The following is a 26,675-nucleotide window of genomic DNA, read 5'->3' on the forward strand; positions in this document are numbered from 1 at the left end:
GTTCCCTTCTTTTCACCTTCAGTAAATCTCTGCTGCTATTGGCTCACCGTCCAGCAGCTGGTAGGTCCCCTTGGCACCTGAATGATTGGAACTTGTTTGCCTGTTTGATAACACAATCAGACACAGAAAATACGACCAGAAATATGACAATTAGGGATATAAAAAAAAGTAACATCTGCCATACCCATTTTTACTCCCTCAGGAGATGAAAAAAAAAAAATCTTAACAAGATGTTTAAAATTGTCACAGCTAGGCTTTATTGAAATCCTCCAGTCGCCCCACTCTTTATGACTGCACAGCCACAGGTAGTTGGATGAGTCAGTCAGACATACAGCAGGATACACATTGTCACACAATATTTACATTACACCGGCATTAATTGCTATGACATTTCTCCAAAAACAAGACATCTAGTTTTAATATGGCTTGATTAAATCAGTCTAACTGTACGGTTTGTGGTGACTGGATTGATCAGGTCAGACAAGACAACATGTAGGAAACAGAACCTTAAAGTCCAAGAACCGAGCTCTGAGCTACAGCCATTCGAATACCTAGCCAGCCTTCAGGTTACTTAAAGGTCCGGTGACATGAAAATAATTTTGGTTTCAGTGCCCAGCTACTAAAACTGACCATTTCTGTCGCAGACCAATGAAGATGAGTGGAATTTTACAATATGTCATTTACACAACTGTTTTAAACGGAAATATGAGTACGTGATCTAGTTTTAAAAAAAGAAAATGCTTCAAGTGTTTTTAGAACCATAATTTGTCTCTTTTGGGGTATAGAAATATTCGTACCTTCTTTTCAACCAGCTAACTGGCAGTGCGCAGTCTGGTGGCGTTGGGCCAGCTCTACATTAATTTATGGTCCAAACAGCCAGAGAAAACACGTCATTTCAGTCGTTCCTTTATCCAGTTAAAAAGGACTTTAAAACGTTGAAACAATTACATTTTAGCAGTTTTTCCGTAAAACATTTAACCGCCCTTATTCCACCGTAATGGGGCAGGGATTATGGGGGTAGGAACCAAGTTCGAGACGAGGCGTGGGGCTCTGTGCGCTCGCTCTAATCACACCACTGCGCACGCGACGCCACAAATTTTAGCACTTTTTTTTTTGGGTAAGTATTACAATTATTGGCAGAAAACCAAGAACGGGGGTCGAGCTCGGGACGGACGAGTCGAGGTTTGTGGTTTCTGTATGCGGGTCGCCGCTCCAACCAGCCGCCACGTGATGCCGCAAATTTAAGCACATTTGAAACTTTTTAAGAACCTTCACATCGGTAAATGGCCCCTTGCTTCGGGGGGGGGGGGAGAAATAGGGTTAACGCTAACTTTCTAATTATTTCCAGTTTTGTACAGAAACCTCGAGCAGCGCATCTTCCTGTTTGGTTGCCAAACGCTCAGTTGGTGCGCTTCACCAGCCAGGCACTGGCTTAATTGGCGAGTCATTTGTTTTGGAGCAACCATCGTACATGGGGTTTCGGTTTTCCCTCTGCTGAATGAGCGGCCTGCTGCTTCTAGGAGGGATGCTAATGAGAGCAGTGATACTGAACCAAAACAAAACAGAGAGGTCGTGTCACTGGGAAAAAAAAATTTTAAAAAAAGAAGTGATATGCAGATAGCTTTTGACAAACTTGTCATTTCAGAAAGAGTTATTTTTCTTTGCCTGTTTTTTTTTTTTTTACCCAATATACAAGCTTCTCACTTTTTGTAACAGCTTTACTCTGAGAAATCATTCATCTGGTGACGACTGTTCCGGACAATTCAGAGCAGCAGAAGGTGTAAAAAAAAAAAAAAAAAAAAGTGACAAATAAAATTCCACTCATCTCATTTGTTTTATGGAGGTCTATAAACCACTATGTGTGGGAAATGTATTCTCCAATTTGACCGATTTTAAATACAGACGTGTACATATTTATTGGTAACAGTGGTAAAGATGTGTGAACAGCCCTAAAATTAATTATTGTATTGCAGTGGCATAATTTTACACAGAAAAAAGTCAGGATAGTCCAATTAAAAATGTAATTGTGTTTATTAAAATCAAACTTGTGGGAGCCCCTAACAATCCTTTTGACATAAATGTAGGTGAAGCTTTTTTAAAATAGATGTATTTTTTGTTGTCTAGTTGACTTTCTAGGAACTTCTTAATAGTCCAGAACTTTCTGTTTTCCTGGGATGTCCATGTGATTTGACACAGGAATCAGTTGCTTTAAGCCAAAAAAAAAAAACTTGTCCAACCATCACAAATATAAACATATGGTTTACTTAACTTCAGTAGTTCTACTAACACACTCTGAAACGTTGTGTTTTCTGTCAGACAAGACAATGACTGATCTTTTCAGAATAAAATAATAAGTCACTTGTTTATTTCTGGCATAAATGCAGGATTAAAAAAGAAACGCAGACAATGATCTCAAGCCCATTATTAGGTACGGTAGAGGACATGTGATGCTGAGTCTGCTTGTCTTCCAAAGGGCCTGGGAATCTTGTTAAGAGTGCCAGGCAACGTCAAGTCATTAAAATATCGGGAGATTTTACATGACAATCTGCTGGACTGTAATGGGAAATAGAAAAAAATAAAACCCAGAATGGACCATCTAGGCATATTGTTCAAAGAGACCAAAGATCTCTCTGTTCATGCCAACTTCATTAGATTTAACAAGACGAGACTAATATTTATTTCCAATGTTGGATTTCCACTCATCTTTAATTATCAGTTGGATGAAAAAAATGGTAATGTGAAATGATGCTAAAGCAAGGAAAGATGAATTCATTTTAAGGCTTTTCACGCATCTTTACCGGCGGTAGCAACAAATGTATCCACATGTCTACTACTAGTTTCATGTTGTGTAATCATTTTTACATCCAACAAGTTGTCTTGTTGAGCTCTTCTACCTGAACGCTCCCCAGATACTTCTGGTCCATGTTTTTACTCGGACGTTTCTCATCCAGCGACTTTTGGTTTGAAATCTTGTCTCAGTTCATAAAGAGCTTTTCATGAACTGTCTCACTGATGGCATTCACGCAGGGTAACATTCACATCCACACAGCTAACAGGAGCGATGCGTCCTCCCTCACTGAATCATCATTACTAGGACCTCTTTAGTTTCCCATATTACATGCATCACAGCATTTCTTTTTGGCCTTCACAGCAGATTTTCCTTTAACATAAAGTGAAAAAAATAATTCCACTAGTGCAAAAATAATACATCTCTGACAGCAACAAGAAAACAAAAACATAATAAAAAAGATATATTTGTAAACATAAACTCATTAGAAAAAAAAATCTAATGGCACTGTTAATAAATTATGATAGAACAAAAAAAAATGACTAATGTCACCACTTTATAAATATTCTGAGCACTAAGGCTGATTTGTTGCTGTGTGCTCAGTTTCAGCTTCACCCACACACAACACCTACACGCTGCATGACAAGTCACCAATGAATAGGAATTACAATGTCAGGAATGAAGGACAAATGCTTTGTAGCAGTAAATAACTCGTGTCTCCTGCCGAAGTCTGCTCGGTGTTACAGCAAAGGAAGGGCAAAAGGGATGTCTTATGCCGCCATCTAGTGGTCGAATATGGCTCTGACACATCAAATGAGCTGAAATTATAATAAAGAAATGAATAAAATTGAAGCTTAAACATAAAGTGCACGTAAATAATTACTCAAAATAAAATCTGGCAACTGATACAGGCACAAATTCTTTCTTCTGCTCTCAATCCAATAAACCTGCGACTAGACCTGGGTTAGAGATGATGAAGTCATAGACCTCCTTCCCCGGTGTTTAGTCAGATTTCAGCATAAAGGAAATGACACTAGGATCTGTGACGGACGAGAAGTGGCACTCACTGTTGTCTGTGTTTACTATTCAGCACACGGATGGTAAACAGCAGAGACACGGCAGCTGTTCCCTTTTGAGCCACATGATCAATCTGCACCTGTTGGAATGGATTTACGCATTTTTGACACATGGCAGGGTGGTGATTAGTTGCATCATCTCGTAGCAAGTGAAGTGCCACCTGTCACGTCTGCAACACTTCCTCCTCCATCGCAGCGCTTCTCATGAGATCCGATGTTTGGTTTGTGTAACTTTTGCGCCAGTGACTTCTGGATCTGAGGACGAGACAAATAAGGCAAAGAGGAACTGCCAACGCGACAGTTCGGATGGTAAGGAAGGGGACGAACGGGTACGCTATACGTGTTATTATGAGGTTTACTTTGTATCCTCTGCATATACACACCCAGTCTGTTGGGGGAAGTTGGAATTAGCGAGTGGAGACGCTGGACTAGTTTCTCCAGATGTGCAAAGCGTCATCTGGACAGGTTGTAGCTGGCTGTAGCTGCCTGCCGCGTCCGCTGTTCCGCTTCCCTGTTAAATCCCGCTCTTACCGGTCACAACTCAAACCTCCAGGTCTGGCATAATCTCCTCTTTGAGCTGAATGTCGTTTTCGGAGCCCGTCCCCACGTCCGAGTCAAAAAGCGAGTGATCCGACTCGGGGGAGGGTGTGTGTGTCTGTCTGGTGGACTGGCTGCCGCTGTCACTGTCATCCAGAGTGTCAGTCCTGGAGAACAGGCCAAAGTCCAGCAGGCCTGCAGGGCTGCTACTACTGCTCTCACTGTCTCCGTCGTAATAAAGGTCCTCCACCTCCACGAACCACTCAGGCCAGAACTTCCTTCGCATCCGCTCACAGAACATGGCCAAATTGATCAGCTCTCCTGAGAAGACATTAACCACAGATACGGTGTTTCAGAGCAAGAGTTAAAAAGTCTGGTTTAAGGACTTTCGTCTTGTTCATTTCACAACTTTTAAAGGGGACGTATTATGCAAAATTCACATTTTACACATTTTTGTACTTCAAGTTGGGTCTCAAATGCTTCTAAAAACAGTCCAAGCACTTAAAAAAAAACGGCTAGGTGTTTTTTGGCAATAAGTCGATCTTGGTACCACATCTCGGAGCAATAAATAATTCAGGAATTGGAATCTTACTGTATTCAGTCGTTTCTTGTTCCTCTGGATGCTTTTTTTGACTGAGCAACTGCTACTTTTTTTAAAGGTATGGATGTGTGATTTATTTCTGCTTCATTGTTTGATTCTGAATGGAAACATTTCAGAGAAAACAAGAAGACAAGACTGGGGCAAAGTTTCACTTTCTAGATTAAAGCATATTACATGTTGAGATGGCCCAATCAAAGTTCAGACCTAAAGCAAACTGGGAATCTGTGTCAAGCCTTGATAATTGATGCTCACAGAAGCGCTCCATGAACTTTAATTGTTATATTGATCCTTTAACTTCTGTATCTACACAGAGATAATTTTAGAGATTCACATGTCAAGTACATTGCTTTTTAAAGATCTGGTTGTAAAGGTTTTGTTTCTCTCATCATTAGGAGAAATTAATGCCCTTGTGACAGAGAGCTATTTTAGTATTTTTTTGACACATTCTAATTAGAAAAAGTGATTTATTATTCTCCTACCAGATGAAGTTTAAGGATTAAACACCAAAGTGCTCAAAACTTCTTCTGTTGAGCAAAAGACCACTGCCATCTTGTGGTCAAACGTAAAACATCATTAAATATTCCTCAGGATTTCCTAAAGTCATAGAAAACCTTTTGCATAAATCAGCTTCATTGTATCTTTACCCTTCAAATGGCTATATTAATTGGCCACTTTTGCAGTTGTATGGGTTATTAGAGCTAATCAGCTCAATTCAGAGGATAGGTTTACATTTGCAATACAGGTTTAAGGACTACACTGAGACACAGGCTTGCTTACATAGCAGAGGTTTGATTAGACTAAAAGACAAAACTCAGAACAAAACATCCAGAACAAAGCATTATTTATGTTTTGTTTAAAGAAAAACAAAAAAAAAACTAAAATAAGGTTAAACAGGTGGTGAATCTGTGTGAACCTTTTATATGTGTTTTACTCCAGAATAAGCTGTAAATAATGAAGCTGCTGTATCAGATCTTAGGGTCTCTGGTTTGACTCCCACACCTTTTTCATTTCAAAATTTCACACTTTTCCTGACTAAAATCTCAAAACGTTATTTTTTAAAATCGTATTTATAACATTTGTGTAACATTGCCTTCATTAGGTATCTATTATGTGCGTATCAAATTTAAAAGCTAAAGTTCTTAATTGTTTTTTTTTTCAGACTGGTGTGAATCAATATTTATTTAAACTTAACTTGTGGTGGAAAAGGCAAAACACTGGTCCTGAATGATAATGACTGATATACTGTATATATTCATACAAGTTTGTCTTGATGACCATTTATCTATCAAATACCTTTTAGTTGACCTACTTTGACACAAGTAGTGATATACTTCTTACCCCTATAAAGTATCGGAGTACCCCTATATTATATAGGGACATAAGCTTCTAACCAATTTTATGTAACAAGCCAACACAAAGTAATTTACAATCAAGTTCTACAGAGTGCTGCTGATGACCTAATGACAGATTAAGGTGTGTTGGAGCAGTGGCACATCTAAAATACATCTGAGGGCTGCAGTTTCACCCCTGTGGGTTAGATCAAAGCATATTTGTGTCTAACAGCGGCCCAGTCAAAGCCCAAGTTTAATTTAAAGAACTGTGGCAAGACTTGAAAATTGCTGTTCCTAAAAGCTCTCTCTTTCTGCTGACTCAGTGGAGTGACGCAAATGCAGGCCAAACTTTGATTTTTATTTGTAAAACCTTTCAAAAACCATCGATTATCTTCTTTGGGTCAGTTAAAAAGAACCGCGATAAAATACAACTAAAGTTTGTGGTTGCAATGCGACAAAAAGTGAAAAGGTGCTGGAAGGACTCCAACCTTTGATGAGTTGCTCTGGCCGGGTCCCGGGCAGAGTCCACATAGCCTGAGCCAGATGGCCGAACACTGTGGCATCTAACGTTGACATCTTGGAGCCCATAAAGTATTTCTTAGCTCCTACATGACAAAACAACAGACACGTTAAATCCAGAGATTTTACAGCATGAGCTCAGCTGCTCCACTGCCATAAAATCAAGTCATCACGTGTCACCATTTTATCTTTATCCTAATTAAGGATTGGGCCAGTTACTTTCCAGCCAACTTCTCTCTCGCTGATCATGATAATGCTGATGATAAAGGAGCTGATGATTTCCTGCTCCTACCCAGCAGAGTGGCCAGCGTCCTCATGTCCTTCTCCATCAGCGTGTAGACCTCCTCCTTGGAGAAACGGCCGATGCCGTGGCCGTACATCTCTCTGCGCACCATGCTGCCATTCAGGTGGCTCAGCAGCCATTTCAGCGTGTCGCTCAGAGGACCGTTCATCGCCAGCAGCTTCTGGGTTTCTTCCACGTTGTCCACCCACTGGCAGTATGCTATTGTCCTGAGGGAACACACGGAGTAACTACAGTTGAAAATATTAATGAGAATCAAAAACTGCTCTGCCTCAACTTTGAGATCACTGCAGTAATAGGAATCTCATGTTAAGGTAAAGAATTCCACCGGTAATTTTTTTTTAAAAACATTGAACAAAAGGCCAAGGGAGATGTTGTAATCTCTATTAGAACTATCCCCTACTAGATGGATTCTATTCTTTTTTTTATTTTCTATTTGATCTCAGATTTAGTATTACTTAAATGTACTACTAATAATATGCTTGCAGAGGAATAAGTGTTAAATGTCTTAACATAGCAGAGAAGGAGAAGGTAGTTGTTGACGACTTTTGTTGCATGCCCTAACAGGGTTCATTTACAATTTATCTTAATTTCACAATGTTTGCTTCTCACTGCTGGATTTGGCAAATCGTGTGCATCTAACATTAAAGGTGCACTGATTGCAGTTTCGCCACCGTACCGCATAACTACTTAAAAATAAAAAAAAAAACAAAGGTATGGAGTGAGAGGAGAAAATGATTACAACGGCTCTAGAGGAAACTGGATAAAACAGGAAAGGTCACACCACCAGTTTTGACGTATTTCAGATGTCTAAAACCAAAAACTAATCAACCATATAGTCAACATTTTTTAAAAGAAGAATGCATGCAACTTTGGGTGAGATTTGACTTTTTATTTTATTGGAGTAAATCTGATAGATTTGGTACAATAATAATAATAATGCAGTGTGGTGTTTTGCTAATGTTGTGCAGCTCTGATGGAAAAACCGTAAAGAGTTGTTGCAGTTTCAGTGTGATTTAACCAGAGGCTCAGATCCTGCCTCTGTGTCTACACAAAGTTCAGTCTAATTAAAAGAAGTGCACCACTATCAGTCACATTTCTCCCTGCTGCCTGCCAGCTCTCTTCATCTTATCAGCTCCTTATCCTGCCTGCTACTTGTTATGTACTTGAGACCAAGCTGCAAGATGGCAAAAAAAAAAAAGTGACAACGGGTGACAAGCATTAACATTTTACTGAGGAGAAAAAATTTAAAACAAAAACATCTTCACATTGCAGCTTATCATCTTCTCTTAAAGAAAAGGAAACCAAACAAGTTGAACTAAAACAATCCATCCATTATCCTGATTTCAAGTTAGAATTTGTCTCAAACCACCGTTACTATAAACTGTGTTGTGCGTGTGTAAGAACAAACAGACCTAACTCAGTTCTCCAACTAGAGTCGTCTATATGTTTGTGTCTATCACAGAGCTACATTAACACAACTACTAGAAGAGTGACTGCTTTTTAGTGCTTATATCCCATTTGATACATTTATTTTTATCCATTTTTTAGATCAAGCTCTGTGTGCATGCAGTCACTTAATGTTTCAGTTGCTTTGCTCCCTGAAAACTCAATATTTATTAGGAAACAGGCTGGTGGAGAGAAGTTTTTTTTTTTTTGCTGGACTGAACCTGACCAGTGAGTCAAAGTTACAATGTACGATTTTTCTAATCAGTAAACACTCCATATGTAAACGCTACCAGGTCACACTGAAAAAAAGAAAAACACCTGCTAACCAGGCTATTATATCAGAGTGAGACTCTGTTGGTTATTTTCACGTAGCTTTTTCATAAAAATGACTGAGGTTTATCGTGTAGCTACCACAGTAATCATGCTAAGTGCTAATATAGGATGCTAAAGTTACCTTTGAATTTAAACTCATAATAATTGTGTATTTGTTTTATACAAACAACATACTAAAATGTCACCTCACCAACTAAAGTAAATAATTACATTAATGCCAGAAACGGTAGAAAAACAAATATTTTTAATGCAAATTATTTTAGTTCTTTCAGAGATTCTGCAATCAGCAAAAAGAGGTCAAAGTTTTACAGAAAAACATAAATCAGGAATCAACTCAAAATCTTTGATTGGTAAATCTCTAGTCAGATCTTTGAAGTCTCTTAAACAATTTCATACTATGATGAGTTTCAACCTATCAGTTCATCTACAAAATCTGAAGCCTGATGTCAAACTCCCTTTTGTAAAGAGATGGAAGAGGTCCAAATGTCCTGCAGCACTCCTTCTATATAATGTGTATGACTGGTTCCTTGACACAAATTCAATCAAAGACTCTGGGCAGCATCATGTCTGACTGCACACTGACGCTTGTATCTGATATCCCAAAGACAGACGCAGCTTTGTTAAAATAAAAATAAAAACTGTTCGATGTGTGAGATGTTAGCGAGTGTACAGTCGCCTAAAGCGACTGCTTTCTAAAAAGGCTTCCAGTACATGAATACCTTCCATAAAACACATACTAATAATAAAAATCCCCAGCAGCGGTTGTGTGGTATTTAAGAGCAACATGCGAGCTGCGGGCTCTGGGGCTCAGGAAACAGCCCGCCGATGCTTGCATGCATCTCATCACGTAACGAGCAACAAGCTGTCACAGTGCCCTTCATCAATAATTCAGCCCACAGGTCTAAATGTGGGTCTAAATGTGGGTCTAAATGTGGCAGGTGGATGTAGTGGCACAGAAAGCAGTCAGTGGGGAGGAAGGAGTGGAGGAGGATGTGGGTTACAAGACTGACCTCAGCTAATGCTGTGAGGAATCCACTGAGTGTGGGGTTAAAACAAGATTTTTCTGGATGCTGTTGTCCTGATGTTATCAAAGGGATGGAAATGAAACAGCAGGTAAAAGCATTGTGTGTGTAGGGGATGAGAGGTGGAAGATGGATGCAGCTTTTAGGTAATGGAAAACAACCTGTGTGTGTGTTGGAAGAGGGTTGAAAACAATTTCCTAGAAGCAGAAGTAGCCTGCGTTTGTTCCAGTCGATCTGGTGTGACTCAAGGCACCATCAAATCAGGAACCTTCAGGGCCGGATCAGCCCATAGAAAAATGAAGAGTATAATGCTTAAGTAAAGCTAGAGGGCCAGTCAGGAAACAAACCTTTTTTTTGTTGTTTTTTTTTTTTATCAGAATGATAAAGAGGACATTATGTAGCTAAAATAATGTCTAAATATCAGTAGATGTTTTTCTATTGTCTCCAGAGTGGAAAATATCAATATGTTTGTATTCAGTGGCAAAAAGCTTACATTACTGAGGAAGAACGAAAGATTTCTTGTCGCTCAAACAATATCAACCTGTCTAAGAGAATGTTCTGTGAGCGTTTCTGTGGGTCACCCCCTTACCAGTAGAGGTGCTCCTCAACCATCTTGGTGACTGCTCTGGACACGGCTATTTCTTGTGGGGTCAAGTTCTTGTTCAAGTTGACACCCAGTTTCTCCTCCAGAAAGTCTACGATGAACTCTGACCCTGACACCTGCTCATGGTTGTACTCGATCCACGGCATCTTTCCCTGCGGCGACAGCTTCCCGTCAAAGTAGTTCTGCAGGTGATCAAAACAAAAAAATATAGATGTACTCAGGTATATTCGTCATTGGTACTCAGGCTTTATTTTGAACTCACTTTCTCTAAGGATGATCAAATGCAGCAACTGTGGAGAGTCTCTGTTACCTGGTAAGGCAGATCCAACATGCGCAGGTACGTCTCTATTTTGAGGCAGAAGGGGGAGAGGCTGGGGATGCCGTTCTTTGGTCTGGAGAACTGATGGAGGATGATGGCATCTTTAGAATCCAACTCCTGCTCCTTCCTATTCACACAGAGAGGCAGAACACAAATAATTAAAAGTATGCATTTAATAAAGTTAATTTTCATTCTATTTAATTAATTATTTTGAGCTCATTGTTAATAAAATGGCAGTTTCTTTCAATGAATTGATTCGTACGAATATATTTTGTCACCTGGTTTAAGCTTTACACAGAAAGGACTCTGAGTTATCAGTCTGAGATGTTCAGCACTTGAAGAGATAATTTATTCATGGAGGGTCATGGAGCAATAGGTATTTTAAGCTAGGTTGAAAATATAGCTGATATGCCACTGTCCTGCGCCAGTGAATCAGCTGAGCAGCATCAAGGGCTTGTGAAGGACTTGAATGTGTAAAGTAAATGAGTCGTTTTCCCCCAGCTCAGAGCAAACATAACGATCTGATCTGAGGCCTGCAGCCTGGAAACACTTAGTGGTGTACTCATTTGTAAGAAGAAGAAAACTTCATGAGGGGGGAAAGGAGAAATCAATCACATTTTCCCTCATTTTCCTGCTCACATCACAATATTCAATCAAGCAACTGTTAATTTGGTTCCTCCAACAGGACGACTTCCCAATTTTTCTTCAGAGCTTAAATAATAAAACGCAGTACAAGAAATAGCTTTGGTATGCAAGGCAAGACAAAAGCAGGCATGGGCTTGTTTTAGATTTGATTGAAATAATGACCTTGAGTAAAAACACAAAGGTTACACTGCGTTATTGCACTGGCACCACCAAGGGGAGAATTTGTTGGGGTTAAAAAAGTTTATACAAGCAGTCAATCACAGTGAATTGCTGACAGTTTAGCATCCACATTAATATCAAATAAATGACGTAGTAAAGTGACGTCACTTTACTACATCCTCATCACAGTAATGATGAGGATGTAAGTGAGGACTTATTTTATTTTCTTTTTTTACCACCATTTGGTACCACTCATTACCAGTTGGTGGCGGTAATGCTCCATTAAGCTATTCGCCAACTGGCATTGAACAAAAAAGTAGAAGAAAAACCAATTACAGTTCCTAGAAGACAGCTTAACCTATACTTTTGACTTCTAAACATGGAGCGTAATGTGGAATTCAATCAATTTTGGTCTCATCTGATCAGTAGTGGACTGCCGTCTCCAGATGTGGCTAATTCCAGGTCTTTCTGAAGCTCTTCACAAATAGTCATTGGCTCTTGGACAACTTAGTAGTTTAAAAAGTGTTCTGTAACCAGTGTAATGACTGTTTAGGTTGCAAAGGTTTTGAGAGAACTCATTATTTTTGCCAATTATGAGAAGTTTCTTGTGCGACATTGTGGTAATCAGACCCAGGGGTCATGACTGCTTTCTAATTACGGATAGATTTCAACTGGTGTCATGGCATTCCTTGCACCCTTGTAATCCTGTTTCTTCACATGCTCAATACATTTTCCCAGTGGAGTTTTTCCCACATCAACTGCACCTTTAGAAATACACTTACTTGGAAATTTGGTGATTTGTTCGCTGATTAACATTTGTTATTTTGGTTTTAGAATTTAGCACAAACTTGAGCTAAATTCTACAATAAATATAAAAAAAATGTAGTAGTACTTTTCAAGTAAACATGGAGAGTTTTGTTCCTTTTTGCCATTCTGTTCTTCAACGTATCAATGAGATTCCAAATTGCGGTTTTAAAAACAGTCATTTCTCAATAGGATTGACAGACCTTATTTCTAGTTTTCTCTAGTTTTGCTTTTCATGGCTGGACAGGCTGTGTTTAGCTCAGTGCAGTCTTGTTTTTATTTAACTTTTAACTACAACTGTATAATTTCTATTTTTTGTATTTTTAGTATTGCCATTGTATACATGTGTGTTTCCATTTGATAGAATGGCATCACTATTGGAAAGTATTCTATTCCAGTGATGGCCCATGCTTGGCTTTTCAGTGTGACATGTTTCTTGCAAATGTTGAGTCATGTTTCTGCCCATCTGTTGTTCTAGCATTGTATTATCACATAAATTCTCAATTAAAAGCTACTTTCTTTGTCACAAATATATATTTTTTTCTTTAGATGAATTATATCAGTGTCACTTCAAAATCATGGAACAGTTCCCAGAATCTGCTTTGTGTGCAGACTGACCTCTCTTTAGTTATTGATTTGCGTAGCATAGGGCTGTCTGCTGCTGTGTCCTCACATCTCCCCAGCTCAGCAGTGCGGGACACACATGAGATGCTCTTCTCTGTCCTTGAACTGCTTCTTTGCCTAGTTTGCTCACAACCGACTGCACTCGTTTTTTTTTGTTTTTTATTCCTGTATTCTGAAGATTTGTGTTTGTCCTGCAAGTTTCCCTTTTTGCAGCTGTTCCACTTTAATTGCAATTGCCGATAATTGCCAACAAGCTGTAGCCACACAGGCTGTCTGGTGCCTTTTGAGAGGAATTTTTCAAAATCACTTTCTATTGATTCAATTGAAAACTATTTTTTTTTATATAGGAAATGTTTCCTGTGAAATGTGTTACAGTTGTTCAATGAGGGTCTTAAAACTGCAAAGCAATCCTGCATTTTGTACTCAGGCTGGTGTTTGTTTTAGAGCAAGCCTCCAAACCGTTTCCTCTATTTAATTCTAGGAAAAACACATTTCAATAAACTTCAAGGTTTTTAAACATGCTTTACAAGCTATTATGTTGAGCTGTATTTTATCTACTTTTAGCCTGACGTTTGAATGAAAAAAAGGAAATATGTTTATTTACTATGAAGTAAACAAAATTAATTATCGTTGTTATATGCAGTTCTATATCCTGCATACTGAGGTGCTGAATCTCCATTTGTCAAATTTATGAGTAGCTCATAAATCGCTGTCCACACACTTATGGTACTGAAAGCACTCCAAATACTCTGAGAAACTTCAACCTTGATATATTACAGTATTAAATGCACCGTCAGCATCCTTTGCTTTGAAATTTTGTTCATGCAAAGAAGGAGATGAAATGAAGAAATGAAGAACTACCTCAGACTTCTTATTTTTTTAGACAGGAAGTATCTCTCAGTGAGCAGGGTAATCTCAGATGGTTTATTGCTGCCACTGCCAACAAACACGTCACTTGGTACAAACAGATGATTCCGGGAGGCTGCATAGCCGACATCAGCAGCCTGCACGTGATTCAGCAGCGGCTTCAAACACAGCTTACAGGAGATGGGAGGGGGGAGCGAAAGCACAAACTATCAGGCCACTGTAACAGGATGTACTTACTGCCCGGCACTGGGCTGCTCCAAATATATAATCCCTCTCCTGTCAGGCACGCATTGCTGCTCTGACAATAGTCCAGTGTTATCCACTGTACTGCGATTGGAGATGCTGGAAATTAAATTTTACTGAGGGTCTTCTCTGTTGTTTTCATAAGCATCTGCGGTATCTATTCATTGTAGATGCAAGTATGACAGGCAAGGTTTACTGTGGAGCTCCAGAGTTTACACTCACTCACAACCGACCTATGACTCTGGACTTAATGTTTTTTATTTTCTCCAAACATGTCTCGTTCTTAGTAGGAGGAAACAGTACTTAAGTGTTCTTGTAACATCCATCTATGTGTGATACCATTTAACATTGTTACAAAACCCAATCAATCCCGATTGTGGGATTTTAAACACTGACTGGTGAATGATAATAAAAACACCACAGTCCAGGTCGCGTGCCCACCTACCTGATGGCGAGCAGCTCGTGCAGTAGGTAGGCTGCAGCAGCCAGCAGGGCCCCCCCGGTGATGTAGAGGGTCTTCTTCCACCAGGACTCCGAGCCCAGAGCCGACATGATGCCGCCGTAGTCCTGCAGGGGAAAGGCGATGATGTAGCCATACAAAGACTGCTGCTGCTCGGAGCCGCACAGCCCGAGCGGCAGGCTATGATTCCGCCCCAGTTCCACCACGCACGGCCGGGAGGAGGCGAAGCCAGCAGCCCAGTGCATCCTCCCACCTTCGGTTACAACCACCCGGCTTCCTGCCCGCTGCGGTCCCCGTTCGGCTTCATCCAAGCGCCCAGCGGGTTACCCTACGGCATGGCGGCGGCGGGACTGCTAGCTATTCATCCAGAAAGCTGTCTGGAGTAAACATTGCCGCTTCTTTTTCCTAGGAAGATGCTCAGCGCCCCGCTCACCTCCCTCTGCGGCTCCTACAAAGCATTGTTACGCATACTGCAAAAACAGCAGCGCTACTTCCGGTTGTATTTTTCTAAATAATGGCCACGGCTAAGGTTAGTTGAGGGTTTCACAATGTTCCGATCTACTAATATTCCTTTCATTAAATATGCAGGATAGTCAAAAAAAAAATAAATAAATAAATAAATAAATCTAATGAAGGCGCGTGATGACGCAGGGCTAAAGCGCGCGACCCATGTACGGAGGCCGTAGTCCTCAACGCCACATTCACAGGTTCGAATCCCGGCCGGTTGACGAATGTCTTCCCCAAGTCTCACAACTCACTTTCCTGTCGACTCATTGTCAAATTACTATCCTGAAAACCTAAGACATAATAACAATAGACCAGCGCAGCGTGAAGGGCCTTATGGTGCGTTCACACCAAACGCCTTTTGTGCGCCAGGAGGGTCTGATTTGCACTCAAAGTTGATGTGGATTCGCGTCGTTGCGGCGCGTTTCGAGTGTCTAGCGATTTGAACCGGACGCGCCTGACGCTGAAAATGCGTTTGGTGTGAACGCACCAAAAGTACAGTGTTTTAGATGCGTGTAACGCGCTTGGCGTGAACGCGCCATTTCTTAACAGCTGGCTATTTCACGCTCCAAAATATCATAAAAGTAATCACGGTATAAAAGTAATTTCTTTTACTTTGTAACAACATAGTGACATCATTTCCGCTGTGGAGGTGTTAAATTGTGTCACCTTGATGCAGCTTTCCTATTGTCTGACGGGGTCACCCCGCCCTGACGAGCCTCCAGCAGCATCCCAGTGAAAACACGGGCTCCTTGTAATAAACGTACGTCACATTGAAAGAACTTCCCAATAACATAAAAGTAACCGATAAAAACGCTAATAAAGCATAATTTACTTACATTTACGAAATTGATCAACTTAAATGCTATAGTGTTGCCTTTTGTAACACTGTTTTTAAACATGCTCAAATGAGAATAAAGTACAGGAAGGCTGCTGTAACAAAAGTTAAAATATAAAGTAGGAGCAAATATCACTGGAAACTGACAAAGTTTTCCACTCACTCTGGAACAACCTCGAAAGTGAACGAGGACGGTCATATTGACGGCTTAATCCAGCAGGAGCAGCCGAGCTGGGAATTTGTCTGTTGGGCATGCCGAGGACAGGAGGACAGGAGGCAACTTCGAGGAAAACGACCCTGGAGCTTAATAGTTAGACGCCATACTCCAAAATGTCCCGCTGCTGTCCTCCGCCTGGTGTCTGCGTCCACGTCAAGGAGACCGACGAAACGGGTGAACTAATTGTAGACCTTTAATCTTTAAGGCGTTTAGCGCTGCTATGGCTACTGTGCAGTCGCGCGCCTTCTGGGAACGTGCACATTAACAGCGCGAGCTTTTGTTATTCTTCACAGCTGGGGGTTTAGACAGCGAAAAAAACAGTTAGCCTTGTGGGCTCATTAATATGATATAGAATAAGTGATATTTCTTATTAACAGGTAGTCACTGTTATGTCCTTGGAGTCATTAGAACGTTAGTCAATGTTGGGAATAAGTCAAACAGGACCTGTTCTCTGCTGCGGGGACATTCTGTGTTACATAATATCTCCATAGAAAACCCATTATAATCCCAGAGGAAGCGACCGCCTCCCCTCTGAATGGGCTTAGAAGCTAAATATGGAAACTGGGTAGCCATGTTTATATTAGCAGACAAAAATAAAAATAATTCCAAGATGTATAACAGTGAAAAGGTACATTTTAATAGAGGAAGATGCATTTTGAGAAACATTCACTGGTGCAGAATGGCGTATGATGAAAATAACGATATGCTCTGACACAGAAGTCTTAGAATTACTCCAAGGCAAGCTTCTTTCCATATATCAACCACATTAACATTCTGACTAAATCTCATGTCTTAATGACTAGTGCACACAGGTCATTCTATACCAAGTCTGTCTTTAATCCTTGAATAATCTCAGTCTCTAATTGGTGTTTCACAGCTGACCCTAGGGACACCAAGAGTCCAGCTACACACCTCAATCCCTGTTTTCTTTTCTTTTTTTTTCCAACAAAGTGGTTCAGCTGTGTGCAGTTTCATCGTGGCCCCCCCAGGGGAGTGCTGCCATCCTCAGCTTCATCATCCTGCTTGACAGCATGGAGGGCATAGTTGATTTCAGTGTTGCTTGTCCAGCTCCAGGCTCCAGAGATCGGGTTGTACAGCATTCCTTGGACAGACTGCACCAAGAAACCATCTGAGAAGGGAGAGGAAGGCAAAAGAGACAAACCTTTACCGTACAAAGTAATAGGAATAAAATATTTGGGTAACATGCAGACAAGTAGTTAACATCTGTATGGGATCTTAGTCGGTACTTTTCCCTCTTTTTTTTTTGTACATTTGAGACTCACTGGACTCCAGGAGGCGCTCCAGCTCCACGGGGCTGACGAACTTCTCCCAGTCGTGTGTCCCTCTGGGAACGATGTGCAGCAGCTGCTCGGCAACGACGATGGCCAGCGCATACGACAGGTTGGTTTTATTTAGAGTGGTGATGAAGAGTGAGCCTCCGGGCTGCACAGAGAAGAGGACCTCACGGGCTTAGATCAGAAAATTCTGACGTTTCTGGATTGTAATGCACCAAAACATAGAGGCGTAATAAGCTACTGTATTTTCTGCCACACATTGAGACACGTCTGATTCATTCCGCCAGAGAAAGTGAAACTTTCTGCAGGTAACGGGAAAGATTACTAGAGTATAGCAAATGCTTGATTTGGAAAATGCTGCCACGTTTTTTGACATTTCAAAGTTAATGTAAATACCTACATAATACATACACAAAGACATATTTTTTAAAATTTTATTTTACAGTTTAAAATCAGATTAATCATTTCAGTCCTAATCTGAAATGATTAGGACTGAAATGATTAATCTGATTAGTCGTTTATTGAAATCATAATCAACTACTTTAGTAATCGATTAATCGTTAACTAGAGTATAGACTCTTCCTTTGCTCCAAACAAGCGTGCATTAAAGGAATTCTATTTTCTTGCATTGTAGGCAATAAAATGTTTATTATATTATTTTTTAAAAATATTTGTTTATTGTATTGTTATTGCATTTTTAGTATTGTAGAAAATAAGCTGAAATGACAAATGTGAAGAATGTGGCAAACTTTTAAGATTCGATTAATCGTCACAATAATTGGTGGAATAATCGATTACTAATATAGCGATAATATAATCGCTAGCTGCAGCTCTATCTGAGATAAGAAGTCAACAGCGGTACCATATGCACACCGTGGGCGCTCAGGCGAACGTGTGTTACCATAGCGATGTAAACGGCTAGAGAAGTAAAACGACACAAACGCATAGAGACGACGCACCTTCAGAACGCGACTGCAGCAGATGGCGAAAGTGTCCAAGTCGGCCAGATGCTCCACCACTTCAGACGCCACGACGGCGTCGAACTGGGTGACCCCCTGCTCTGGCTGCTGCAGCTGCTGCGCCTCCCCTCCGCCGGCGAGCTCCTCCAGGGTGCAGGCCCGGTAGGACACCTGGTCGCGGAGGTCCGGGTCGTGAGCCGCGTGCAGCTGGGCGATGCGGACGCCGTCTTCTACTGGATCTATACCCAATACGGTGGCTCCCAGGCGCCCCAGTGGCTGTAGAGGAGAGGGAGCGGTGGGGGAGAAAATAAAAACAAAAAAAAACATCAGTTGGAAGTTTCAAACCAAATGATTTTATTGAAGAAAAACATTATTATTACCAGAATTTGGCCTTGTGTTAACATTGTTCCAAAGATTTAGTCTTCTGATTCCTAAGAAACAACAGAGTTCATATAATAACTGCTGCCCCGTTTATGGGGTTAATATTAGCATTTTTTTTTTTGTGACAAAACACCACAAAATCTGGAAAGTATTCATCTTTTGGGCACCTTACACTGATGATTATGAATGTTATGTTGAAACAGAGCCAATTGTTTGCAAATTATAGGCAATGTGCTAAGAGAACAATTAGTTTTCTCAACTGTCACATTTGAGAATGTGTCAAATGGACACTTAGTAAGGCCTGTCATTATCAATTTTGTTGCACAATTGTAAACTGTAAACAAACCTGTTCCTCAAAAAATAAACAGTGATTGTCAGGATGGAAATTATTGAGCTAATTTTAGTTTATGTGATTAATTACGCAATTGCAACAGGTTTATGTTCAGTCAGTTATTAACCACAGAAAATGATTGCTATAGTGTGTAAAGCAAACGAGCAACAGATCACATATCTGTGTTTTCACCTTCCTTCTAAGCTTTGCAGCTTAAAACATATTTTTAAGGCTAAACAATATAGTTGCCTTAAAAATTGAACAGTGAGTGTGACAGGCAATGTTCTTACATTACACCAGGCCAGATAAACTCTTGGGAGTAAACAAAGAAACAGACTGATTCTGCATAGAAAAGTCACTTTTAGAGACTTTTAGCTGCTTCCACTCAGTCTGGGTTTGTAGGTTTTACATACTCTGACTCACTTATAATTAAGTAAATAGTCCACACCTCTGAGATTCCCCTGTTCAAAGTTGGAGTGATAATAATTACAATTGCCTCACGAATCTCAGTTACGGTCAGTGGTCATGATTTAACAATGAGAAAGGAGACTAAAGAAAAATAACAGCATTCAGGAGAGTTCCAAAGCAAAAACCACAGCTGACCAAAAAAAAAAACAAAAAAAAAAAACATCTCACATTTTCAGAACTTTTGAATAAAATATTCTGTTGAGAAAAAAGTGGAACCATGAATTCAGCTCTCTATTTTGGACAATCCTGTTATGTTAGGTGTTGACTACACTGTCCTCTTGTGGAGAGATGCAAATATTTGCCCAGGAGGCTCCATTCATTCACTCACCCTCCCCACGTCTGATCCACTCTGATGGGCAACGCAACCCGACACACAGTAAACATGTATGATCCTAACATGGCCTTATATGGGCGCGTTTGCGAGTCTCCATAAATATGACAGGATGTGCCCTACGGAGGCCTGATTTTGTCATCCCAGATCACACGACCGAGCTGGTTATGTCCTCCGTTCAGAACACAGCTGTCCACCCATCAGCAATAACAAACAGATAAACAACAGTGGACGACTGGCTGTCCAGTCCACCACACCGCGACCAGTCAGACCACAAGAGAGTAGAGCCGGGACGACACCGGAGTGCGTGTTTTCACATGCGGATTGGAGTCGGCTGCCACTGAAACGTGAATGAAAAGCTTCAATGCGACAGAGAAAAAAAAAGAAAAGAAACAGCAAAGTAGACAGATACTACAGAGCAGGATGTGTCTCGATGTCTCTGTGGTCACTGCGTTGCTCCCCCAAACAGAGAGGGGAGAAGAAGAAGAAGAAAAAAAAAAGAAAGATCTTCACCTCTGAGAGCAGGCCTCCGCCACAACCCACATCCAGGATTCTTAGTCCTGCCAGCGGTTGTCCGGGGTGACGCTCTCTCTGCGCATTCAACAGATTATCCCTGAAAAGATGGCAGAGCCGTCAAAAGTCTCACATTCAAATTTGCTGTAGACCAGAAAAGTTTTCTTTCAATCTGGATAAAAATGAGCACAAGCTGTCAATAAGTCAAGAAATTTAAGACTTTGTAAAATCTTTTTTTTTAATGCCATTTTGAATACGAGACAGAAAAAACTAAATCGAGGGAATAGCTGTGGGATGATGAAGCATTACAGAACAAAAGTAGAGTAAACAAATGTCCACCCAACTAGCGATAAATTTGCACTTGCCAATGATAGATGTAAAAAAAGCTATCTAGCTAGCAAGGATATTTTAGCAGCTAGTTAGTGGTAGCCTCAACCGCTTCGAGTCAGAGAATGCAATAAAGATGACTCTTTTGCATGACAGAAAACTACGAGATTAAATAGTCCTGCCATCCCAAAATGTAAGACCTCTGACTGACATATTTAACGCCAACTTCCTTTATTAAAAAAAAAAATGAATTTAAGACATCTTAAGGCCTTAATGTTAGCTACGTAAATTTAAGACTTTTTAAGGATGAGCGGAAACCCTGTAAGAAGCAGGAAACCCAAGTTTCAAAATAGTTTTTAGTTGTATTTCAAAGTGTAAAACCCAAATACAACTTAAGAACTGGAAGTCCGTGTACAAGTTCACTACACTTTTCTCATTTTGTTCCATGCGGTACTGGCAGACAGGGGATGAATACAAATGCACATCACACATTTTTCTTTTCATTCCACAATTATGTTGAGCTTCTACGCATACACATGTTTTTTAAAAAAGTCAGCAAAAAAACAAACAACTAACCAAACTGAAAGAGTGACAGACTCACCGTACAAAAGGCACCCTGAGGTCATTCATGGCATGAAGGGCAGCAAAGTCTCCCTCTTCATCCCACCACTTGTTGGCCAGCAGCTGGAACCTCTTCACCTCACCGGGGTCCACAGTGGTGTGGACGGCTGACCTAACGCTGTACATGGTTCAGTGGTCATCATCATGTCAAACAAAAACATATTAAATGTAGCTTTTGAGTTTCATTTTACAGCAGCGTGAACTCGATGCAGTTACTTCTCAATGCTGCATTCATCTGCATTTAGAAATATAGAACAGATTTTTTTTTTTACAGGAACAGTCTGCTGGGTTTCCTTATATATAAAGGTTTTAAAAACTAATTTGAATATTAAACTGAACTTGACTGCATTGTTTGGTAACTTGGATCAATTGGAGTAGGCTATATCTATGGTTTGATTGAATTGACTTTTTGTTAACTGGTTTGTGAATTGGCACCATGTAATTAAACTGAATTTAGTTAAGTAGAATATAATATGCCTTAAAAATATACTTTTTAAATTAACAAATAAATTTAGCTATTAATGAGGTTAATGCACCCTTTCCATTGGGAGGCAGGGAGAGAAAATGTATCTAACATTTCCTCACTCAGTCTATTTGTAATCAAGAGAATAAAAAAATTGAATTGTTTTTGGAAAATTCTATGTTATTTGGGATCATTTTAAGTAGATTTTTCATTGAAATTTTTAAACAATTAGCAAATGTATTAGCATTAGTTTATGACCTGTTGACCACTAAAACAGGCTGGTGAAAGGTGTCCTGAGTTTGGTACCCATACGGAGGACTGGCCGGGCAAAAAGCGGGGTGCGCACTGGTAATGTTAATATAATCCGATGGAAAAAAATCTTAATTGCCTAATAACAGTCATAATCAACTACAATTGTATTGCAGTGATTCTTGAGATAAGGGACAAAATGGTTTTAAAATTCTTCCACCAAAAATGTTATTTATTCCTGAAGTTATGTATTCATACATGACAAATAATGTTTTGGGAATGTAAATATGTTAAGGTGCAGGCTCCCAGCTGCAGCATTTTCTTTTAAATTACATTTTTACTGGATCTGACTGAGAAATTTGTCAACACCATCAGACAAAAATAAATTGGTATAAAATTATTGTTTAATGAACTTATGACTGATATTTTTACTCTCTGTGGTGTCTTAATTATTTTAATTATGTCCATGTTTTTTAAATTAATCATACCACAATTTAAACATTTATTTAGTCTGTATTTAATTACTCCAGTTCAATTGATACAAAAAACAATTTTGAAAGTAATCACCACAATGAACAGTGTCATTTATTAGTAAAAAACACATATGCACCAAATACATGAATTCAGACATTTCACAAACAAATGCCTATCAAGAAACAAAATAAATGTTATTTTAAACAAAATGCAACATAAACTACATCTGACAGAGTTGACGGCACATGACGGTGTTGACACAAAACTGATGGTGGTGACAAACTAGTAAGTAAAAAGAAAACACTGAACTTGAAATGACATTTAAGAAGAATTAAATGCTGAAATGTTGTAGAATGTGAAGATATGAAGAAAAAATGTGAAATAACCATATTTAGATTTCAAGGAACATCTAAATTTTTGAGAATGTACCTTTGTCACTGAAGTCATCAACCAGGACGATTTTCAATCAAAATGTAAAAGATGAATACAAACAAAAATATACACGACAGAACTTTTTGAAATATATTGTGAACTAATTCATATCTTTCTAAATCGCTTAAAAGTCAGAATATTTAATCCCCAGGCAATAGACGTGTCACATATTCTCCTTCAATAAAATCCATAACAGCTGGTGAAATGCGGTATACACCCCTGGTGCTGCTTGTGCGGACTGGTGAGGATGGTTTTCTCAGCCTAACTAGGACATCCGAAAATGGCACAAAGCAGATATCCCGACGACCTTGTTTTTGCTTGAAGCTAAGAGTTGGTCCATGAGGATGAAAAAATTCCACTTGTACATCTTCGTGCTCTTTGTCAATTTGTAAGGCTTTAGCCAGCCACCATTTTCCATCATACATCACAACAAGCCAGTCTTCACTTTGGACATCACAAGGATCTATCAGGGTTGTTGTTCCTTTAGGTGTCTTGCTCGGCTCCTTCTCCATTTCCTCCATCAGCATTTCCAGAGGATTTTGAACTTTAGCAGTGGTTGAACTTTCATGGACATCTGGGTCCTGTGTTGTGTTGCCAAAAGAGTGAATGGTGGGACTGAAGCACTTGCAAATCTGTGGCTCTCCGCAAAAACATGAAAGGAACCTACAATGGATGACATTCCCCTGAGCTAGCACTTGGTGAATGTTTCTTGTTCCTGGAATTGATTTCAGGGTTTGCAGGAGGAGAGAGTCATAAGACTGAAAATCTTCATTTGTCACAAATTGCAGCTTGACACCACTTAAGCTGTTGGACACCTTGTCAAAGAATAATTTGCCATCTATGATATCCTGACCTCTCAGCACAATACTGTCAGCACATCTCTTCACCGTCGCCCCAATGCCATCTGGAGCGCCTTTGCCATGTGATGTTGGGAAGAAATTCCATGTAGCTTTCTCAAATCCCAGACGTTGCGGGACAACACAGAGGAGAAAGAAGTTCTTCTTATTTTTATATTGTTTGCTTGGACCATCAGACCAAAAGTGGATAGTGTTTATAGCCGGATATCTGATGTGAATATCTGTGAGGATTTGATCCATATAGGTCCATATGGCTGCAGCATCCTGACGCTTTGACTCCGAGATTGTGCAGAATCCTGCTTTTTGTTGCCCAGTGTAGAACATGCCTGTGTGAAGTGTGATCTGCGGGAGATTTTGTCCATAGTGACAGGATTGTACTTCCCTTTCCCCTGCTGCCTGCTGCCTAGTGCTCCTTGGTTCTTCAAAATTTAAATCTACAGGACTCTGCGGTGGGGTATCTACACTTTTCTGGCCTTCCTTTGCTCTGTTTCTGCGTTCTCTTGCCTCCTTTTGTTTTTGCTTCCAAAGTCTTCTCTTACGTCTCTTATCTCTTTCACCCAGATTATTGATATGTTTTATTTTTCCCTCTTCCACTCTCTGTCTCCATCTTTTCCTTTCCTTTCTTAAAAACTCTTCCTTCAGCTCAGGCTGGCTATTTATTTTTTCTCTCCTTCTTTTCTGATACTCCCTGTTCCTTCTCTTGCGCTCCTCCACTGACAGCTTTTCTCTGGCCATTGTAGCCTGAAATATAGGCAATTATCATCAGTACACTGCTTGTCATGGGATAAACATACCCTTCCCTTACAAAATAAACTACATCTTATTAATTTTAAAGGACTAATAAAATTGTATTAAATTTAAACCATTAAACTTTACACGTTGCTGAAAATAATCAGAAACATTTTTAAAAAGAAATACATGATGAATGTGAAGTGCTGTCAATTATGTAAAATACAGTAAAATGAATTAACTGCACACTTAAGTGACATTTGTCAACACCATCACTAAGAGAGTCAACACCGTCAGTTAAAAAATCTGATGGAGTTGACATCTGACGGAGTTGACAAAACGCCATGCTAACTTCATTTATATGATGATATTCTGAAGGAGGCCATATTGTAGCTCATCAGTTCTTTTAAATCCTTAAAATATACTAAAATTAAGCATTTATTTAACAAAATTTCATCAAAATTTTGAAAAATGTTACTTATGGTGTTGACACTTTATGGTTGTGACAAACAACTTAGGAATAAAAAAGAAGAAAAAACAAAAGAATAATATAAGCTTACCAGAGCTGCTTATCCCCCCAAGCACAGGAAGAGAAAGGAAGTGGTCATGGGGTCCTCAGAATTTCTGGTGCCCTTCAATAATGCCTGATTTTTTTCACATTCTTTCTATGTCTGACGGTGTTGACAAAAACTGAGGACACAATTTCAATTGAATTTGAAAATACATTAAATGACTTTTAATTGCATTCATTGATAGTTATGAAGTTAGTTGTTTGAATACTTATAAAATAATATATTATGACAACTAAATATAATTATTTTAGTTCTTTTAAACTATGATAATGTATTGAGTTCTACACCAGGACAAGGGCTTTTACAGACACCATTCACCTACTACAATGTTTAAAATAAAAAAATATTCAGCAAACACCAGGAAAACATACATTGTTGTGCTCAGATGACCCAGGTTAGTTTAGTCAGATATTTAAAAAATATATATTTGGTGTATATTTTATTCAAATTTTGTACTTTATCCATGGGACCTGTTTTGTCCCTATTCTCAAGAATCACTGATTGGCTAAATTGCTACATATACAACCAGCTTCGGCTTTTTGTTAGGATAACCAAAAATCATCGGAAAGCTCACTGGACGTCATTGTTTTTCACGCGGACGCCGCACACCAGAGGCTCAGGTGGTCATCAAACCTCCCAGCCTCGGCTGGCTCGGTTCTGGTCAGTACCCGGTCTGGTGCATCCCTGCACAGGCGCTCCTCTGCTGCCGCAGTGTCCGCTGCTTACACACCGCAGCCCAGCTGAATCCGCTCCTAGCCGCCGCTCTCTGGAAGGCACCGCGGGCGGAGGTCGCTTCAAGGCCCTTCAACCCGAACATGAGACTTGTGCCAAACTTGTTGCAGTACATCTCCCTGCAGTCGTCAGCTGTGCAACACCTTCTTGTTTGTTTCCTTCTTCTTCTTCTACTACTACCAGGTTTTAATGGCCTCGCGGTTGGCAAACCGCACCACGGTGCGTTATCGCCACCAACTTGCAAGGAGCGCGAAATAAGATAACATAAAAATATAATTTACAACCCTCTTCTGAATTTTTAAACAACAATCTTCCTTTCTTATCTTCAAATTGTTTCTGGCATTTTTCTTTAATTTTCCTTTGAATAAGGCTTTTTTTCTTCTTTGGCTGTCTGGTCGGAGCTGTGGGCGTCAACACGTCTCTACCGCCACCTTCTGGATGTGATAGTCACCCAGGTTGGTATATTTTACAGTTTTACAGATTTTCTTCATGTTTTCCATTTTGAGTAAGTTTTATTAGGTTGTAAAGTACCTTTTGCTCTCAGAGTGGACACCTTTACTATTGTGAACTGCCATTTAATAACGCCAGTTCAGAAATTCCCATGTATTTTTTTTATAATTGAAATGCATAATACAGTAATGCAGTGTTGTACAAACATGACAAAAACTTGGAATTGATTTTGTTCTAACACACTTCACAT

General features: G+C 39.8%; 3 protein-coding genes across 10 annotated transcripts; all 3 read right to left on the reverse strand.

Annotated features, from left to right (window-relative positions):
• Window positions 1-233: 233 nt before the first annotated feature.
• Window positions 234-16,503, reverse strand: faxcb (failed axon connections homolog, metaxin like GST domain containing b). Of its 6 annotated transcripts, XR_003595569.1 has the most exons (8): window positions 14,668-15,199; window positions 10,872-11,007; window positions 10,547-10,743; window positions 7,145-7,362; window positions 6,822-6,938; window positions 4,026-4,722; window positions 3,856-3,944; window positions 234-3,606 (listed from the first exon to the last, which is right to left on the reverse strand). XR_003595569.1 is itself a non-coding variant. In XM_028018077.1 (7 exons), exons 1-7 carry the CDS (start codon window positions 16,221-16,223, stop codon window positions 4,406-4,408), a joined length of 1,143 nt encoding a protein of 380 aa, XP_027873878.1. In that variant the 5' UTR covers window positions 16,224-16,503; the 3' UTR covers window positions 234-4,405. The 6 variants fall into 6 exon arrangements, 2 of the variants coding, with proteins under 2 accessions (XP_027873878.1, XP_027873877.1); XR_003595567.1 differs by having other exon boundaries at window positions 234-4,150; window positions 4,248-4,722; XR_003595566.1 differs by having other exon boundaries at window positions 234-3,944.
• A 351-nt stretch (window positions 16,504-16,854) lies between these two features.
• Window positions 16,855-26,379, reverse strand: coq3 (coenzyme Q3 methyltransferase). 2 transcript variants are annotated; one of them, XM_028018078.1, is made up of 7 exons: window positions 26,207-26,379; window positions 25,912-26,169; window positions 21,448-21,585; window positions 20,520-20,619; window positions 18,496-18,771; window positions 17,525-17,684; window positions 16,855-17,370 (listed from the first exon to the last, which is right to left on the reverse strand). In XM_028018078.1, the coding sequence occupies exons 1-7, from the start codon at window positions 26,239-26,241 to the stop codon at window positions 17,213-17,215; spliced, it is 1,125 nt and encodes a 374-aa protein (XP_027873879.1). In that variant the 5' UTR covers window positions 26,242-26,379; the 3' UTR covers window positions 16,855-17,212. The 2 variants fall into 2 exon arrangements, with proteins under 2 accessions (XP_027873879.1, XP_027873880.1); XM_028018079.1 differs by having other exon boundaries at window positions 25,912-26,375.
• On the reverse strand, window positions 22,583-25,760 carry LOC114144868 (uncharacterized). 2 transcript variants are annotated; one of them, XM_028018081.1, is made up of 3 exons: window positions 25,232-25,760; window positions 24,434-24,683; window positions 22,583-24,323 (listed from the first exon to the last, which is right to left on the reverse strand). In XM_028018081.1, exon 3 carries the CDS (start codon window positions 24,264-24,266, stop codon window positions 23,226-23,228), a length of 1,041 nt encoding a protein of 346 aa, XP_027873882.1. In that variant the 5' UTR covers window positions 24,267-24,323; window positions 24,434-24,683; window positions 25,232-25,760; the 3' UTR covers window positions 22,583-23,225. The 2 variants fall into 2 exon arrangements, with proteins under 2 accessions (XP_027873882.1, XP_027873881.1); XM_028018080.1 differs by lacking the exon at window positions 25,232-25,760 and having other exon boundaries at window positions 22,583-24,320; window positions 24,431-24,818.
• Window positions 26,380-26,675: the final 296 nt, after the last annotated feature.

Source organism: Xiphophorus couchianus, chromosome 5, assembly GCF_001444195.1.
Source record: "Xiphophorus couchianus chromosome 5, X_couchianus-1.0, whole genome shotgun sequence".
In the NCBI taxonomy this organism is placed as follows: Eukaryota; Metazoa; Chordata; class Actinopteri; order Cyprinodontiformes; family Poeciliidae; genus Xiphophorus; species Xiphophorus couchianus.

Coding starts and splice junctions, on each gene's coding strand:
- faxcb (XM_028018076.1), bottom strand. CDS start 14,927: ATGCACTGGGCTGCTGGCTTCGCCTCCTCCCGGCCGTGCGTGGTGGAA. Junction 10,744..10,871: donor TGTTGGATCTGCCTTACCAG/GTAACAGAGACT, acceptor GATCACCTGCAG/AACTACTTTGACGGGAAGCT. Junction 4,723..6,821: donor GCCAGAGCAACTCATCAAAG/GTTGGAGTCCTT, acceptor ATGTCTTCTCAG/GAGAGCTGATCAATTTGGCC.
- LOC114144868 (XM_028018081.1), bottom strand. CDS start 24,266: ATGTTCTACACTGGGCAACAAAAAGCAGGATTCTGCACAATCTCGGAG.
- coq3 (XM_028018078.1), bottom strand. CDS start 26,241: ATGTTATCTTATTTCGCGCTCCTTGCAAGTTGGTG. Junction 18,772..20,519: donor GCGGAGGCCTGCTCTCAGAG/GTGAAGATCTTT, acceptor TCTCCTCTACAG/CCACTGGGGCGCCTGGGAGC. Junction 17,685..18,495: donor GCTGCAGTCGCGTTCTGAAG/GTGCGTCGTCTC, acceptor TTCTCTGTGCAG/CCCGGAGGCTCACTCTTCAT.